This window comes from Rhinichthys klamathensis, unplaced genomic scaffold (genome assembly GCF_029890125.1).
Source record: "Rhinichthys klamathensis goyatoka isolate OS25496 unplaced genomic scaffold, OSU_Roscu_1.1 h1tg000059l_1, whole genome shotgun sequence".
NCBI classification, from domain to species: domain Eukaryota; kingdom Metazoa; phylum Chordata; class Actinopteri; order Cypriniformes; family Leuciscidae; genus Rhinichthys; species Rhinichthys klamathensis.
This window is the reverse complement of record NW_026606604.1, coordinates 6,635,300-6,651,886: the sequence shown is the minus strand read 5'-3', so window position 1 is coordinate 6,651,886 and position 16,587 is coordinate 6,635,300. Positions and strand designations below refer to the sequence as shown.

The 16,587-nt window shown below is 36.3% G+C and overlaps 1 protein-coding gene across 1 annotated transcript in view; it reads left to right on the top strand.

Annotated features, from left to right (window-relative positions):
* Window positions 1-16,587, top strand: part of col11a1a (collagen, type XI, alpha 1a) — a 73,582-nt gene that overhangs the window by 12,558 nt on the left and 44,437 nt on the right. The window contains exons 5-11 of the mRNA XM_056249188.1: window positions 8,464-8,589; window positions 10,426-10,512; window positions 12,274-12,378; window positions 14,295-14,603; window positions 15,392-15,454; window positions 16,134-16,175; window positions 16,346-16,408. Of these exons, the coding sequence (XP_056105163.1) occupies window positions 8,464-8,589; window positions 10,426-10,512; window positions 12,274-12,378; window positions 14,295-14,603; window positions 15,392-15,454; window positions 16,134-16,175; window positions 16,346-16,408 (795 nt within the window). The remainder of the gene's footprint in view (window positions 1-8,463; window positions 8,590-10,425; window positions 10,513-12,273; window positions 12,379-14,294; window positions 14,604-15,391; window positions 15,455-16,133; window positions 16,176-16,345; window positions 16,409-16,587) is intronic.

Below are 16,587 nucleotides of genomic sequence, written 5' to 3'. Positions count from 1 at the left end.
GAACTTTTCTTTAAACAACCAGGGTTATTAATGTTAACTAAAACTAAAACCATTAAAAAACACCTTTGTTACTTTAAATAAAGTAAACGTTAACTGAAATAAAATAAAATGCTAAAAAACGTACTTCATTTCAGCTAGTTGCCAAGGTAAAATTTCTCATTTTCTATTAGTTTCCAGTTAGCTGATCAATGTTTATATATGAACAAAAGCCTAAATTAAATCTGTTCTTCATATAAAGTGATCTTGTCTTTTCAGAAGACTTGGATTAAAATGCTCAATTTCATATTGCAATCTCTTTATGAACGTTTTAAAGTGTCAGATTTTTGGTTGAATAGACTTTCAATGGAGGGACAGAAATCTCTCAGGTTTCATAAAAAATATCTTTTTGTGTTCTGAAGATTAATGAAAATCATATGGATTTGGAACGGCATGAGAGTGAGTAATTGAAGAAAGAAAACTATTCCTTTAATAATAAATAAATAAATAAATATTAAAAAAGCTAAAAAAACTAAAATTAAGATGAATGGAAAATCTTATGGATTTGGAATGTAAAAAAAGTAAGTAAAATATGGTCATTGAAATTAAGTTAATTGAATTTTTTTATATAAAATAGAGATTAGTTTTATCAACAGAAACTAAAAAAATATTATGTCATCTGAACCACATAAATTGATGTCCAAGTTGATTTGACAAAATAAAAATTTGATAAATCATGATAAAATATATATATATTTTACAGTGTATGCCTAAATATGACAAAACAAAGTGAAAATATAAAAATGAAAATTATTAGTAAAGGATGTTTCCTGAGTAAATTGTTGCATTGGTCATTGACACACTTTGAATGACAGTTCAGAAACCCATCCACACTTTTTCCTAAACGGCCAGGTTGGTCTCTTAATTACTATTGTCTGTGAGGTGAGGAAATAGCGTTGACCGCAGCTAATAGCGTTGGGTGTGTTGACAGGCCGCTGAGTTCACGGCTCTAGGCTTGGATACATCAAAGTTCACTGCTCCTTTTGTTTCCGATTTGGTGTTCGCCACCATTGGCTCCCTCTAGTTCTGTAATTAGAGCAGTTAAGCACAATTAAATGACTGAGGAAAATTGACCAAATTCTCTCATGTTGTAAAGCTGAGGCATTATGGCACTTAATGAAAGGTTTCCTACTGTGCTACGTTGCTATTTGAACAGTTTACTGTATACTCATGCTGGGGGTCTGCATCTTAAATAGTTTTTCACACACTGGGCCTTACAGACAACCAAGCTTTTTGGTACAAAGCTGAGATGTTTACGAATGACTCATGGGTCATTAGTGAAAAGCTGTTGAGTGATGCTATTGGTTCATGTTTTTTAAAGACGTTGTACATTACTGCATAGATTTTCGTTTAACATTTTCCCTAGGTTACACCGTTCTATGAATTGCACTTTTGTATCTGTGACAATAGAGAGAAAGCTGCTGTAAATTCCCCAAAAATTTAAGTTACCTAATAAACATCTTTTACCATATACATTGCAAGCCGGCATTGAAGTCGGCATGAAATGGAAGTTGCGATTGTCTTTTCTTCCCTATTGGGAACTATATTCTAGTGAAACTGTTTCTCGAACAAGAAAAAATATAGGGCTGGATTGTGTCAGTTGGGAATTGATTGGATGGTTGTGGTATAATAAATACTGCAATATTTCATAAAACAACAAGAATTGTCCATTTTGATTTCATGGTGACTTTAACAGAAACCACTGGGTGGGCTTGATGTTTCTATAGTTTGCTTAAGTTTGTTTGAACTGATTTAGTGCTAGTCTTAGACCAGGCTTTCATGCGTATCTTATTCAGAATAAGCTCTGCAGGGTCCAGGGAGTTGTTAAGGTGCATGGGTGACAAATGAGGTAATGCGTGTCACTTTTATTCAGCCGTTGGCTTGATCTCCCTGCACTGTAAAAAGTAATACCTAGATCTAACTTATAAAAAGTGAGGCAAGTGGCTGCATTGGATGTTTTGTGTTGATTCAACTTGCAGCCTTTTTTAAGTATATTGAACACTTTAAAATTACTTTATACAAACGCAACAAAATCAAGTTGAGTTAACTAATAGTACTAGTATTACTCAGTTAGATAAACCTACTTTTCTTGGTACAGGTAACTTATTTATGGGTTGCTACAAGTAACCTGTACTCATTTTAATTAGGTTTTATGAACTTTATTTTCTTAGTAAAATTGACTTAATCATATGTGAATAAACATTTTAATATAATTTTTTTAATTGTCAATAACAATTACAAATTCAATTGAAGAAGAAAAAGATGAGAAGATAGATTGAAGACAATATTCAATTTATTCAATGTCAACCAGTGTCACTTTTAACAGTGACTACAAAACAGCAAATAAATGTGGCCGCACATGTACACTCTAATATAAAACAAACACTGTAGAAGTGTATTTTCAACCTGTTCTGAACAGTACAGTGAAATATCCAAACTGCCCAATCTGAAATGTTTGGATCAAGGTAAATGTGAGCCATAACATCACATTGTATCACACTGGAACTGCAATGTCAAAAATGACATGATGATTGTTTAGGACGCACAGGGTCCAATCCTACAAAAAGCCTCTGATATATCTCAAGTATACACCAGTTTTGAGGGAAACTAGAGGTCGAGAGGCAAACAGGTTAAGTTCAAACAGGAGGCAGCATGCTTTCGACAGGTTTGGCACACCTCTGACCACGGGCTGTCCTTATATGATAATCCCAATCGTGTCGGGGTGATGGCACATGTACATTTTCAGTGGGCAACTCCCAAGCTCAGCGTGCACCTCTGTTTCAGCCCGACTCTATTGGTGGAGACAAAAAAGAAACAAGAGTTTGGTCAGACAAATAGGAAATGAGATGAATATAGCAGACAGGTAGAAGAGATAAGACACAAAGTCCAAATTGTACTTTTGTTGCTAAAGGTGTTGAATACAAGATGGATACTGTGACTAGAACATGTGGCCAGAGTGAAGTCTACCATGACAATGCCATAGAGTGTGGGTACTAAAATATCATGATAGCATGAGTGTTGTATTTTTCTGGTTCAAAGGATGCATTACAATAAAACAAATGCAATTGTCCTTGCCTGTACCTGATTGGTCATCACATTACTGTTAATTAAGCTACAGAGTTTAAATATCTTTCGAGAGCAAACGTAATCACCCCATATCAGCACAATATTAATAAACCCACAAAGCAAAATTATGTCCAAAAGACATCTTTTCAACGTCTTTGTCACAAAGACGTACATTGAAAAGACGTCCACTGAGGAGCCAGAATGAAAGTTTTTAAGACTTTTTTTGAGGTGTTCTGTAATGAACGTTCACGGAAGCTCCATTCAAGGTTGAAAACTAGTTCAGATGTGGACAATGTGGACAATTTTCATCATCATTTAAGCTCTCATTTGGACAATTTATACTTATTCTAGACCAAATAAACACTCTCAGGATATATTAAATTAAAACTCACATTTATTTCAATGTAATTTCCAAAGCAATTCTGCAAAGCAATTCACAGACAGTGAAGTTTCTTTTCATGATTTTTGGACAAACACGCACTGACACCTTTAGACAGCTTAGCATCTATAATTTATACATATTTGGATCGTGAGAGAAATCAGATTCGAACCAGGGACCTTAAGCTGCCTGCCCTAAGTAGACAGTAATGATTTCATGATTTTTGGACAAACACACACTGTCTGTGAGTTGCTTTGCGATTAGAAATTACGTTGAAATAAACATGAGTTTTAATTTAATGCATCCTGAAAGTGTTTATTTGGTCCAGAAACAGTTTAAATTGTCTAAATGAGACATTAAATTACATAAAATATGTCCACATCTGAACTAGTTTTTAACCTTGTATGGAGGTTCCCTGAACGTCTATTGGCGTTCAGGCGTTCAGAACACGTATAATCTGATCAAATTGTAATTGAATCTATTCTGAAGTTTGTCTTACCTGGATGTGAAGCTTGAAGACCCCAGGTAACAAAAGTGCTTGGGTATCTAAAGACCAGGAAAATGTTAGATGTTAGAAATAAGGTTAAAAAATCAGTTGTAAATGTAACTTCTTTAAGTAATAGGTTAGAAATAGTTTAAAAATCTAGACCAAAAATCTGTCATTAATTGACTATGCAGCATTAAAATAACGTGGATCAAATCTCTAAAATCAGACAGACTACTAAACATACATCTCTACAGTCTAATCTGTGCATCTGCTTTAGTAATGCAAAAGTATAATAACATATTCTCTGAGTCCTGTTTTCCCTTATTTTCCCGCACAACTATTGCCTGAAGGCTCGAGAAATTGCGACCGTTTCGATCGCATATGATCCCGCAATTGAATCTGTGCAATCTAAAAATATAACTGAGGCATTTGTGCAACTAATTATTACATACGTAACTTGCTGTTGTCTGCCGATCGACCACACTGTGCAGCCATCTTAGCTTGTGCAGGATAGCTAGCTATACAATTAGCAAACCTAACCTCAGCTCCCTAGTGGAGTAAGCGATTTTGCGTGACTTTAGTTTACATCACCAGTCATTCGGCTAAATTTGCTCAACTTACCGTGTTAATCAGACCCTGAAATTCAGATCCGCTGCAGCGACCAAACAGTTGAAGTGCCGAGGAAGATATTGCATCTGCCTGGAGTCCCCGCCAGTGGAAAAGGGATAATGCCAACTTATAAAATTTAAAATATTTACGTTTGATGAACACACCTGTCACATCGACAGCTGCTCAAATAAATTGTGCATTGTCAACTCACTTTTATAACATTTATTGTACACAACAACCACATACAAATAACTACCCAAATAAATTGCATGGGTTTTATTTAAAATATATTGTTATATAAAAACTGATATATTTTAAGTAAAGAGGAAGTATTTTGATACTTTTTTTGTATAAAACCAATAAAATAAACTAGATTAGAAATATTTAAAATATATTAAACCTACTTTGTGGGTGTAGCACTTTTTACAGTGTGTTTTCCCCTCCATCTTGGCACCAGGCTCTAATGCCAAGCCTGGCTTTTGGGGCCAATCCTGGCTTTCATGGTCTGGTAAATGTACTGTATGCTACTGGGCCAACAGGTGATTAATGCAAATACGGCTTGGATTTACATGACTACAGCTTAGTAGTGTGATTTGACTAATGATATTGATTGTTTTTTTTAATGAATTATGATATTTATGACATACAAGTCTGCTTAAATAACCTGAATGACTCATATGTGGTATTTCAAGAAGATTTGTGTGAGGAACAGATTGCAATCTGAGGTTAGTTTTCCACTGATAATTTTGCAATGTTGACTGCTGACTGAATCATTGATTAAAGATTCATAGACTAAAACAACGATTCGTCCACTTTCTACTTCTCTCGTGAAATATCATGAGTTCGGATCTAGGGTGGTTTTCAAGATTTTCACTGAAAAAATACTTGTAAAACTAAAGGTAGGATAGGCAATTTTCAGAGAGGCTAGCAATAGCGAGCTAGCTTTGAAAGAGTAATATCCTACTCTCCCTTCAGAGCTTCTCCAAACCCACGCCTCCTTCAAAACATGAACTTGTGCAGCAGGGAGCAAACAATAGCATCACGAGAGACTGCGTTAAAATACCTCATGTCTCAAAGCACATAACATCACAATAATAATGAACGTAAACAACTTAAATAGCACTGACCTGTACCAACTGACTGCTGCAGATTCATTTCAGCATTGATAGTGTTGCTAAAACGCTTAAATTCGAGTCACGAACCGCTCCGAGAATAGAACATCATGGGTTTCCATCTCTTCCAAATTACAATAGTTATGGTGTAAACGCAGCATAAGCTTGTTGTTTTGGTTCAGAGGAACTGTAAAAGGTGGCTGCTCTTTCGGTTACGGTGTTCAATGACTGACGTTTGTCTAACTCTGCTTAGCATGAAACGCACTGATGACGTGTGATGTCTGCGCAAGCAGGTGCGCGGAGGTATGGAAATACACACGTTGACAGGCATGTAGGACATTCGGACCGAATGCAATGATTGGACGGAAATTTTATGGTCCTACGCCTTCCACATACGATATAAATACGTTTAGACCACTTAACGTAGTGATTGTCTACGATGTCAAGAGACTTTCAACCAGCTCAAAAAAAAAAAAAAAATCTGGAACAAATAACCTACCCTGCCTTTAAATTTCAATCTGTTCTTCACACAAAGCCACCAGATGACTTCATAAGTTGTTCATTTCAACCACTTGTTATTTTGAAGCTTTAAAGCCCATTTTCTCATTCACTTTCATTATTTTAAATGATTGTATTGGATATTATTCAAAAATTCACATTTTGTATCCTACTGAAGAAAGTAAGTCATGTGATGGTGGATTTATAAGTGCGGATAAACTATTCCCTTAAATGTCGTTAATTAAATAATAATATTAAGAGCTGGTATTTTGTTCAAATAAGGAGGTCAAGCACACCTCTCTTTTTTTTACTGTGGACACACCTGAGCATTTTGCTGTTTATACAGTTGAGTTTACAGAGAGCGGTATAAAAATACAGACACACATGCCCCTAACAAGTCCGAGCCTGCTGGGGTTTTTTTTCCAGTGGTTGCCTTGCTGCTAAATCGCACAGTCTCTCTCTCTCTCTCTCTCTCTCTCTCTCTCTCTCTTTGTGACAGTGCCAAGAAGAGACCTCACGTTCGAACACATCCCCCAGATCTACTTGTGGACTTCACTGTAGAAGTCATGCACGTTCCTCGTAACAGACCCAGGTCATACTGAACCAATCTAAAGCCAGCAGCTGAACAGAATGATCTAAATCAGTTACAGCCTATAAGAGACATGTGGCCTTAAAATGGAAAAAATAATCACTTAAATCAAAACCTCATACAGTAAATGATGTTTTTGATCAATAGGTTGTTAATCATAATGCAGGATGAATGTGTGCTATTGTTTCTGACCAGAATGTGGCAAGAAACCGATTTCACTCATTTGGAAGAAAGACTGTGCTATTGACCAGAAGGTTTTATGAACTGTTGTCTAACCATTGTTAGAGGCCGCATTTTATATGAGAGGAAACTTCCTGTCTGGGTGTCTGTTACCAGGTGTTTCGAGATGAAACACGTTTTATTTACCTGCTTATAAAACAGCAATTTCCTGAACCATCTGACCCACGTTCCTCATTGTGAAAGTGGTTGATGATTTTTTTTGTTTTGTTGCCTTGACATTCCATCATTCCATGCATTTCCTGCTATCCGAAAGTGGTATTTTTGTTCTGTTTTGACCAACCACAACCTTCAAAAATAAAGGTGGGATTTTTTACAATGATGCCACAGAAGAACCATTTTTGGTTCCCCAAAGAACCTTTCAGAGAACAGTTCTTAAAGGGTTAGTTCACCCAAAAATGAAAATTCTGTCAGTAATTACTCACCCTCATGTTGTTCCAACCCCGTGAGACCTTCGTTCATCTTCGGAACACGAATTAAGATATTTTTGATGAAATCTGAGAGCTGGATCACTTCTCCATACTAGTTCATAGGCTTCTTCAGGGATTGAACTTGCCGGCCTCAAAAAGTTATTAAAGACATCGTTAAAATAGTCCAAGTGACTACAGTGGCTCAATCTTAAGTTTATCAAGCGACAAGAATACTTTTTGTGCACAAAAACAAACAAAAATAACGACTTTATTTCAACTATTCATTTCCTTCTCTTTGGGCCTCTAGTCAGTTAACGTAGTGTGATTCCATAGAGCTACGTCACACGTAGGCTCACTATTGGCTGACGCTGGTCATGTGCGTGATGTGTGTGACGTACAACAACAGAAGCTTACGCTATTACACTAGTGAACTGACTCGAGGCCCACAGAGAAGGAAATGAATAGTTGAAATAAAGTCGTTATTTTTGTGTTTTTTTTGCGCACAAAAAGTATTCTTGTCGCTTGATAAACTTAAGATTGAGCCACTGTAGTCACTTGGACTATTTTAACGATGTCTTTAATAACTTTTCGAGGCCGGCAAGTTCAATCCCTGAAGAAGCCTATGAACTAGTATGGAGGAGTGATCCAGCTCTCAGATTTCATCAAAAATATCTTAATTCGTATTCCGAAGATGAACGAAGGTCTTACGGGGTTGGAACAACATGAGGGTGAGTAATTACTGACAGAATTTTCATTTTTGGGTGAACTAACCCTTTAAAAGAACCATTTTTTCTTAGTGTGAATAACATACCTTTTATAAAGAACATTTATAGCTTCCCACTATAAAGAACCTTGTATCATGGAATGGAAAGGTTTCACCAATGTTAAAGGTTCTTCAAGGAACCATAGAAGCCAATGCCAACCATTTCAAGAGCCTCATCAGTATTACATATATAAGTATGTCTTAGTATAACAATAGAGGTATTTTTGGTAAATGAGCACATGTATCTCATGTATCTTTCTGTCAAATGTCCCCTCAGGGTGATATCCAACAACTGCTGATTGTGTCCGACCCTAAAGCAGCTTACGACTACTGTGAACACTACAGCCCAGACTGTGACGTCCCCCACAAGGACACACTGCAAGCACAAGAGCCCGGGGAGGAGGTTAGTATAGACCATAAGCCTTCCAGAAGGCCAAACGTTTCTGGAAGTCTGACACGTCGTTGATACTTTTGACACTACCGGTCAAACGATTGGACGCACAGACTTAGACTTTGTCGTTGTTTTCCACATGTTAGAATTAGAGGGAAGTCATCAAAATTATGAAATAACATTGAAGAACAGGAAGTGACCAAAAATGTTATTTGAAATCATACTTCGACACATTATTATTATTATTATTATTATTAAATAGATACAATCATTTTTAGATTTAAACTTTTTTTAAACGCATAGTGAGGAATGATCATTATGGAAGGAATTTTTCTCTCATGTCACAAAGATAATAGATCAAATACATTTTAGATATATATTTTACACTACCGTTCAAAAAATATTAATCCTACCTAAATTGATAAAAAATCCAGTAAAAACAGTAATATTCTGAATTTTTTTTAAATTGCATTTTTTGTAACATTGTCACTTTACTGTCACTTTTGATCAATTTGACATGTCTTCACTAAAATAAGGTATTAATTTCTTAAAATGTATTACCGACTAAATTTTGGACATTAGTGTATATATTATAAAAACATATCACAGGTCAAAGGTCAGCCTCACCTTGACACGTCTGACCTCTGTGATGACACCTGTAAGCACAGACACCATATGTCATTTTAACCCATCCTATCCTGCTGAAACAGGGAGAGGGTCGTTTCCTGTATGTGAGAAATCAATAACCCTGAGATGCTCTGCTCATAAATCATACTGGGCCAGGCTGAATGGGGTCCAATCAATGCTGAGTGATCACCAGCCGTGGAAGAGGGCCTGATCATCAGCGCAGTGTTTTATGAGCTCTTATGCTGTATGAGAATTAACATATACTTATGTTTGATGGATGAAGCCCTGGAGAGCCCGACTGAGTGGTTTTATTGGCCTTTCTGCTCCTCTAACAGCCGTTATTTGTGTTGAAGAAGCAGAAACAGAGAAACTGCTACACAAACATAAGCAAAAGATTTATTAAACCATCCATTCATTAATTAAAAATGTGTCATAATTGATGAATGCATATAGAAATTCCCTTTTATTATAGCCAAATCTAACACTTTTTTTTTTAACATTAAACTTAATATTCTAAACGTAACACTTAACATTTATTTAATGACAATTATAAAGTCTAGATATACATTTAAAACTTTGTACCAGACACAGGAAGGTTTATAGCTAATAGGACTTTGAAATGTGTTAGAAATAGGAAATCAGAGTTGACTCTTTCTACAGGTCTGAGCCTTTAATCTGCCTTTGCTTTAGAAGGCAGATGGGATTTTACACTCATATAAAGATGAGAAAGAATAAAAAAAGGGGGTTCACGGAAGAAAACAACCAACATATGGCTGTTATCTCTGCTTTGGACATGCAGGGCCTTTTTATAGGCTTTTAAACACCCACCTGTAAATCAGAATAAGTACATCACATGTTATACATTAAAGTAATTAATGCAGTATGTTCATATATACTGAACTCTCACACAGTTAATCAATCCAGTAACACAAACTCAGTAGTTTTGCTTTCTTTTTAGGATTCTGAGATTGTTTTGAATCATGGCTTAGCACTCTAACGTGGCTTATTTTCATTGGACGCATTAGCAAACATGAAAATATGCTGTAACATGATAAACTTGTGATCAGGATTGCTGTTTCTAATTCACCTGTACTGTATAAAACCAGCTATACAGACAGTATACCTAACCATCAAGTATGTAATGCACCCAAGGGTAGATTACATTCTACATGAATTTTGTATGCTTTGCTAACCTCTCTCTCATCCTCTCCCTGTGTGCAGTACCCAACTGCTGTTGAATACGGTGATTTATATGATTATTATGAGGGAGCGACCCCCACAGCGACAGATGAATATTCTGAGCCGCAGGTAAATAATGCAGGAAATGTGTTTATGTCAATCATGAGGTGGCCACACCCCCTTTCCTTGTCCTATGTACAGTACATTACATGGGCAAAAGTGTGGGCTGACCGGTGTGTGGGTCAGGCAAGTTGTTCCACAGCGGTTTCTTGGTGGCGTCCTGTGATGCTGACAAGTCATCGAGCACTTTGGTACACCCTGTACTACTGGAAATGTTTGTTTAAGGAGATTATATGGCTGTATGCAAGAGTTTAAGCACCTGTTAGTTAGCTTAAATAGCCAGACCCATAAATTACTGTAGCAGTTCACATACGTTTGCCCATGTGTGTCTGTCCATGTTTTTACTGGAACCTGTAAACTCAATGCCTAGTGTGTCTTTACTGGGTTTCATACAAATAAAATGAAAAAAATAAAGCGATCTGTGAACTTAAAGAGTCAAATGGATGCTTTAAAAAATAACCGTTTTTTGAAGCAAGCCTGAAATCTGCTCAGTTATGGTATCAAAACAACATTTTTGACTACTCAAACCTGATGAATATATAATTTTCTGATATATCCCTGATTTACACTACAGTTCAAAAGTTTGTGGTCGGTAAGATGCTTTAATGTTTTTGAAAGAAGTCTCTTATGCTCACCAAGGCTGCATACAGTAAAAACAGTAATATTGTGAAATATTGATATAATTTAAAATAATCCCTTTCTATTTTAATATATTTTAAATTGTAATGTATTTATGTGATGGAAAAGCTGGAAAAGAAGTCTTCAGTGTCACATGATCCATCAGAAATAATTCAAATATGCTTTTTTTTGTGCTCAAGAAACATTTTTTATTATTATCAATGTCGAAAACAGTTATTTTCAACAAATATTTATAAACAATATTTTTGTGGAAATCCTGATAGATTTTCTTCAGGATTCTGTGATAAATAGAAAGATGAAAATCACAGAATTGGTTTTGTAACAATATCACTCTACTGTCACTTTTGATCAATTTAACGTGTAACATTAGCTACATTAAAAAATATTTAAAATATTTTAAAAACACTTGCATTTTTAAACATTTTTGATACATTTGTATTTTTCAGGATTCTTTGATGAATTTAAAGTTCAATAAAACAGTATTTATTTGAAATAGATTTTTTAAAGCATGTAAAAGCCACTTTTGGTCAATTTAATACACCCTTGCTGAATAAAAGTATTATTTTCTTTCGAAAACAATAATAATCTTACTGACCCCGAACTTTTGAATGGTAGTGTACCAAGTTATCTTGAAGCTATCCAAGTAAGCCGCATTTGAAGAATAATAACTGGATCTTATGTATCTTCTAATATGGATGCCTTGATCTGTTGTGTCTTCTTCCCTTCACCATAACCTTTTTCCAGAGAGTGAAACGTAGTGTCTCCATGAAAACGAAGAGGACGAGAAAGTCCCCTAAGTCTTTTTCCAAACCCTATAAGTACCAGGAGCAAAAACAGGCTAAAAAGTTAGTCCCTAAGAAGAAGAGAGATGGATACCTCCCACCGCCACCAAGAAAAGCCATTCTAGGGGTAACCGTACAAGTGTAGTTCGTGTCAGAACCCATCAAGATCTCTCTTTCAGTGAGGGAAATCTCTGATGATAGTCTGAGCGTGCCGGCACGTCCGCTACTTTTCCTTAGGTGCTGTCCGTGCGGATCCAGCCTGTAACGCTCGTGGAACTGCTTGAACTGTGTTAATTCCTCCTTTCTTATCTTCTTCCTCTTTTTTTTTCTCACTTTGAAACTGCTATAGCTTAACAATGTAGATGGGGAGTACTATACAGACAGTGAACTTGACTACGGAACAGTAGATGCTTCCAAAACTCGGTCTCCTGTCGCAACCACTGGACCAAACCAGGTAATCATTCGATTATATACTTTGACAGTAGGGGTGAGGGTCTCTAAAATGTGGGACAGAGAGAGGAAAATTCCAGACACACATAAGGAAGTATTTGATTGACGTGACAAAGACAAAACAATTCATGGCAATTGTTTTGTGTTTTTTGACTCTGGAACTGTCACTCCAAGGGAACTGTTTTATCCAATAACATAAAAGCTGATATTCACCATAAAACCGCCAAGTTCTAAATTTAGCCAATCCACTTCCTGTCATGTCTGAAACTTTGGACATGTCTAGAATATCAAGTATGTTTCTCAGTGGATTGACTTTTAGTTGGTTTTCAGCTTTCTGTTGTGGATGTCAATGATGTTTAAGGCTGGATTCAAGACAAAACAGCAATGTATGAATGATCAACCATCCAATCTAAATCTAATGCATTGATATCTATTTTTGTCTTAGAACTGATTGCTAAAATAATGACAGATTGCCGATTTTCTAGCCCTGAATATCATTGAGAAGATGGCACATCCCATTCAAAACAGTTCCCTCAGTAAGTGACCCAAAGAGGGCTGATGTTGAAGCGTCCACATGCTAATATGTGGACCTCTGATGAAGTAAAACATCATAGCATTAGTCCCTGTTGTAGTGTGGTTGAATAGTTCTGGCACTAGTTAGCAGAACTATATTTAACAGAATCGAGCTCTTTCACAGCCATTTAGATGTACGTATATACAGATGTTTATCTTTGATATTGCATATCTTATAATAAACGTGAGTGTGTTTTTCTCAAATAAAAAGCAGTAAGAAATTATCCCATGTGCTTACAAGTACATTTTTAGGACAAATAAAAACAGGTGTTTCTTGGCTGTTGTAATCAAATGTAGATTTCAGAGACACTTTTAGTTGATATGATAAGATCATTTAAATATGATCTTTTCCTGCATTTGATCACACAATTAACATTCATAAACACTGCAGCGTGATTTATTTCTGTCTTCTTTTTTCACCTTTAAACATAATTCTATTTTACCAATATGTTTATTGTGGACAAAAGACAGGAATATCCTAAAGTCTGTCATAGACTTGTATGTGTGATTAAATTAGTAAATATAATAATGTTTTTTTATATATATAATTAACACTTCATCTGTCTCTCGGCTAATAACACACAAAAATGCTCCCAAAATTTAAACATGCACGTTACTGATTATCCCTGTCCATTACTGTAACCTATATGCAATTTGTCATTTACACATCCACAATTATTTTATGCCATAAATTCTCATCAATTAATCCAAATCATTTTATGCAATCTAAATAATCCCATATATTTCCATTGAACGGGACAAAGAATTAACCCCAGCTAACAGGGAATATTCTCCAAACTTTAGCTACGTTTAGCAAACGTTCTTCCAGTGATGTTAATAGAATGTTCATTTAAAGTTATCTGGTCATTAATAATGTAACACAAAAACATTATTTATTCGTCGTTCATGGAACTTCTTTTAGTTGGACGTTCGTCTAACATTTTTTAAATGTTACTACTTGTTAAAGAATGTTCAGAGAACATTCAAAAGTAACAATCCCATAATGTTTGGAAATGATCTTAATGGAATGTTCCATTAACATTTGCATAACCAAGAAAAAATATTTTAAAAACATTTTGAACGTTCAGAGAACATTCAGAAATAAAGTTTGTATAACTTAAAGTTAGCAAAACGTTCTTAAAACATATTTCCTTTAGCTGGGACCTTGTTGCTGCCAAAAATTGATGTGATATTCTTAGTAAATATCTCTCATGCAATTAATTTTGCTTTTGCTTTGCATACAGTAGTAGATTAGATACAGTATTTGCTTTAACTGCTTAAACTAACATCCATCTTCCCTCGAACTCCCTACCCCTCGCCCCGGCCGCATTGCTTGGGTATAATAAGGCTGTGGAAGAGGAAGTTTTCGGTGACTATGTCACTGAGACGTCCCAGGCTGGTCTGGATGCGACCGCTGTCCCGGAGGCCGTGCTGCCCAGCGGCACCGTCGAACCCGTCGGAGTGGACGAGTATGACTTTAAGGAGTATGATCTTAAGGAATATGATGTGACTGGGCTTGACAAAAATCAGTATGAGTACGGGGCGTATGATGAGTTTGGCAATGCGGCTCCGAACCCTACGTCCACTTATGAGGACAGTTTTGGGCCAGGGGTCGCCGCCGAAACCGACATCGATGAAACAGAAGTGACGTCGGACGTAAGTATTCCCCTCCCCCAAAATGAGGGTGTCGTCCTGCAATCGGGAGTGTTGGATGTGGGAATCTAGCATGCATTGTTGGCTTTGTTCTGCACCATTTTGCATGGGGTCCATTCATTTTTCTGTCCAGTGCGTTTGTTATACTAATTTCTGTCCACTGGATGTTATTAGCATGTTTTGAAGCACTTTTTCCTCTTGTCTGTAGTAGTTTCGTATTATAGATCACATTGATTCACAGATCACTTTACATTCACACTCTCATACCTGAGACCCATGGAGCTGCTGTAGATTAAACTCCCTGACTGTCAGCACCTCATCTCCCATATTGCCCCAGGACACAACAATTACCCCATACCACAGACCCAGCTGTCTGCTCAGACACACCCTTCTCCTAAAGAAGCTCATACTTCCCCTCCGTCAAACACTCCAGTACCTGTATCTTACAGGCCACATGAGCAAAGGTTTCATGGCATCAGATCCTGCCCTTAACATTGCTGGTTACACACTTCCCTTCTGGTTAATCTCAGAGAGAATATTGTTAAATATGAATATAGCATCTTTCCTTTAGTAAGTCTATCTTATACACTGCACTAGCACTAACCATAATACTTTACTTGTTGCATCTATCTATCTATCTATCTATCTATCTATCTATCTATCTATCTATCTATCTATCTATCTATCTATCTATCTATCTATCTATCTATCTATCTATCGTTCTATCGTTCTATCGTTCTATCATTATATGGTTCTATCTGCCATATTTAACCTCTCTTGTATGTTTGCAGGTGGGTAGAGGTGCTGATCTGGGGCAGAAAGGAGAGAAGGGAGAGCCTGCAGTGATTGAGCCAGTGAGTGAAAGGGCAATTCTGGACATTTTTCAATCGCTTTGGCATATTAAAAAAAAAAAAAAAAAAATACAAATGCATTTATACAGTATTGATGTAGCTGCTGCTGTTTATGGTTATGATGTTCCTCCATGTTCAAAAATGGTAGTGATTGTGCTGGGCAAACTCCATATATAGATATGATCCCAAACTTGATTGGTTGATTGGCAAGATTGGAATTCCTGTTACATACCTATTACAATGGCAGGCCATTTGCCAATTTAGCAGACATTACAAGCATTCCTTGTCAGATATTTATGGAATATACATGCATGTCTGACAGATTTTGATAACTGAATGGATCATTTTGCATGTGATGGCTCACACAATGAAAAAAATCCATGAGAATCAACTCAGCAGTTTTGAACAACAAGCCATGTGCATTTAGTTATTTTTCAAATTGTAGACAATTGTACTTACTCTTTTGCTCACATCTTCCAAAACACATGCAATTTACTTCAATCAATAAGAAATTCAAATCTGATGTGAACAAGAAACTAATTGTTCAGAGATCTGAACTTACTGTTTTGAGAGACGAAAATCGAATTCGAGAAATTAGCCAAAGTGAATGAATATTAATTTATGAATTTGATGTTGCAATCAGTTTTTGATTGTTATTCTGATTTTGTTGTCTGATTTATAGGGCATGCTGATTGAGGGACCTCCTGGACCACCTGGACCTGCTGTAAGTTGCATTATTTTATTTTTTTACCTGCATCAGTTACAATATGAAATATTCAACCGATGTGTTCTAGCGAGCTTTATGAACAACAAATGGTCTAAAATCTTTGGTAATTGAGTTATCATTGTGATCAGATCTGTCTGTGTTTATTTCTTTTTTCTTTTTGTGTTTAGGGTCTTCCGGGCCCTCCAGGTTTACACGGCCCCCCTGGTTCGGCCGGAGATTCTGGTGACAGGGTAAGAATTTGTTCCAGTCTCCGAATCCAGGCTATGTTTATGATCACAGTTATTTTCAGGATTTTAACAAGACTTAGTTAAGGTTTAGGTCTCTAACCTTTTCTATCGTATTTTGGCTTTTGTTTTACAGAAATTGAATTAGTCTTTGACAAGAATTGAGGCACTGATTAAGTGACCAA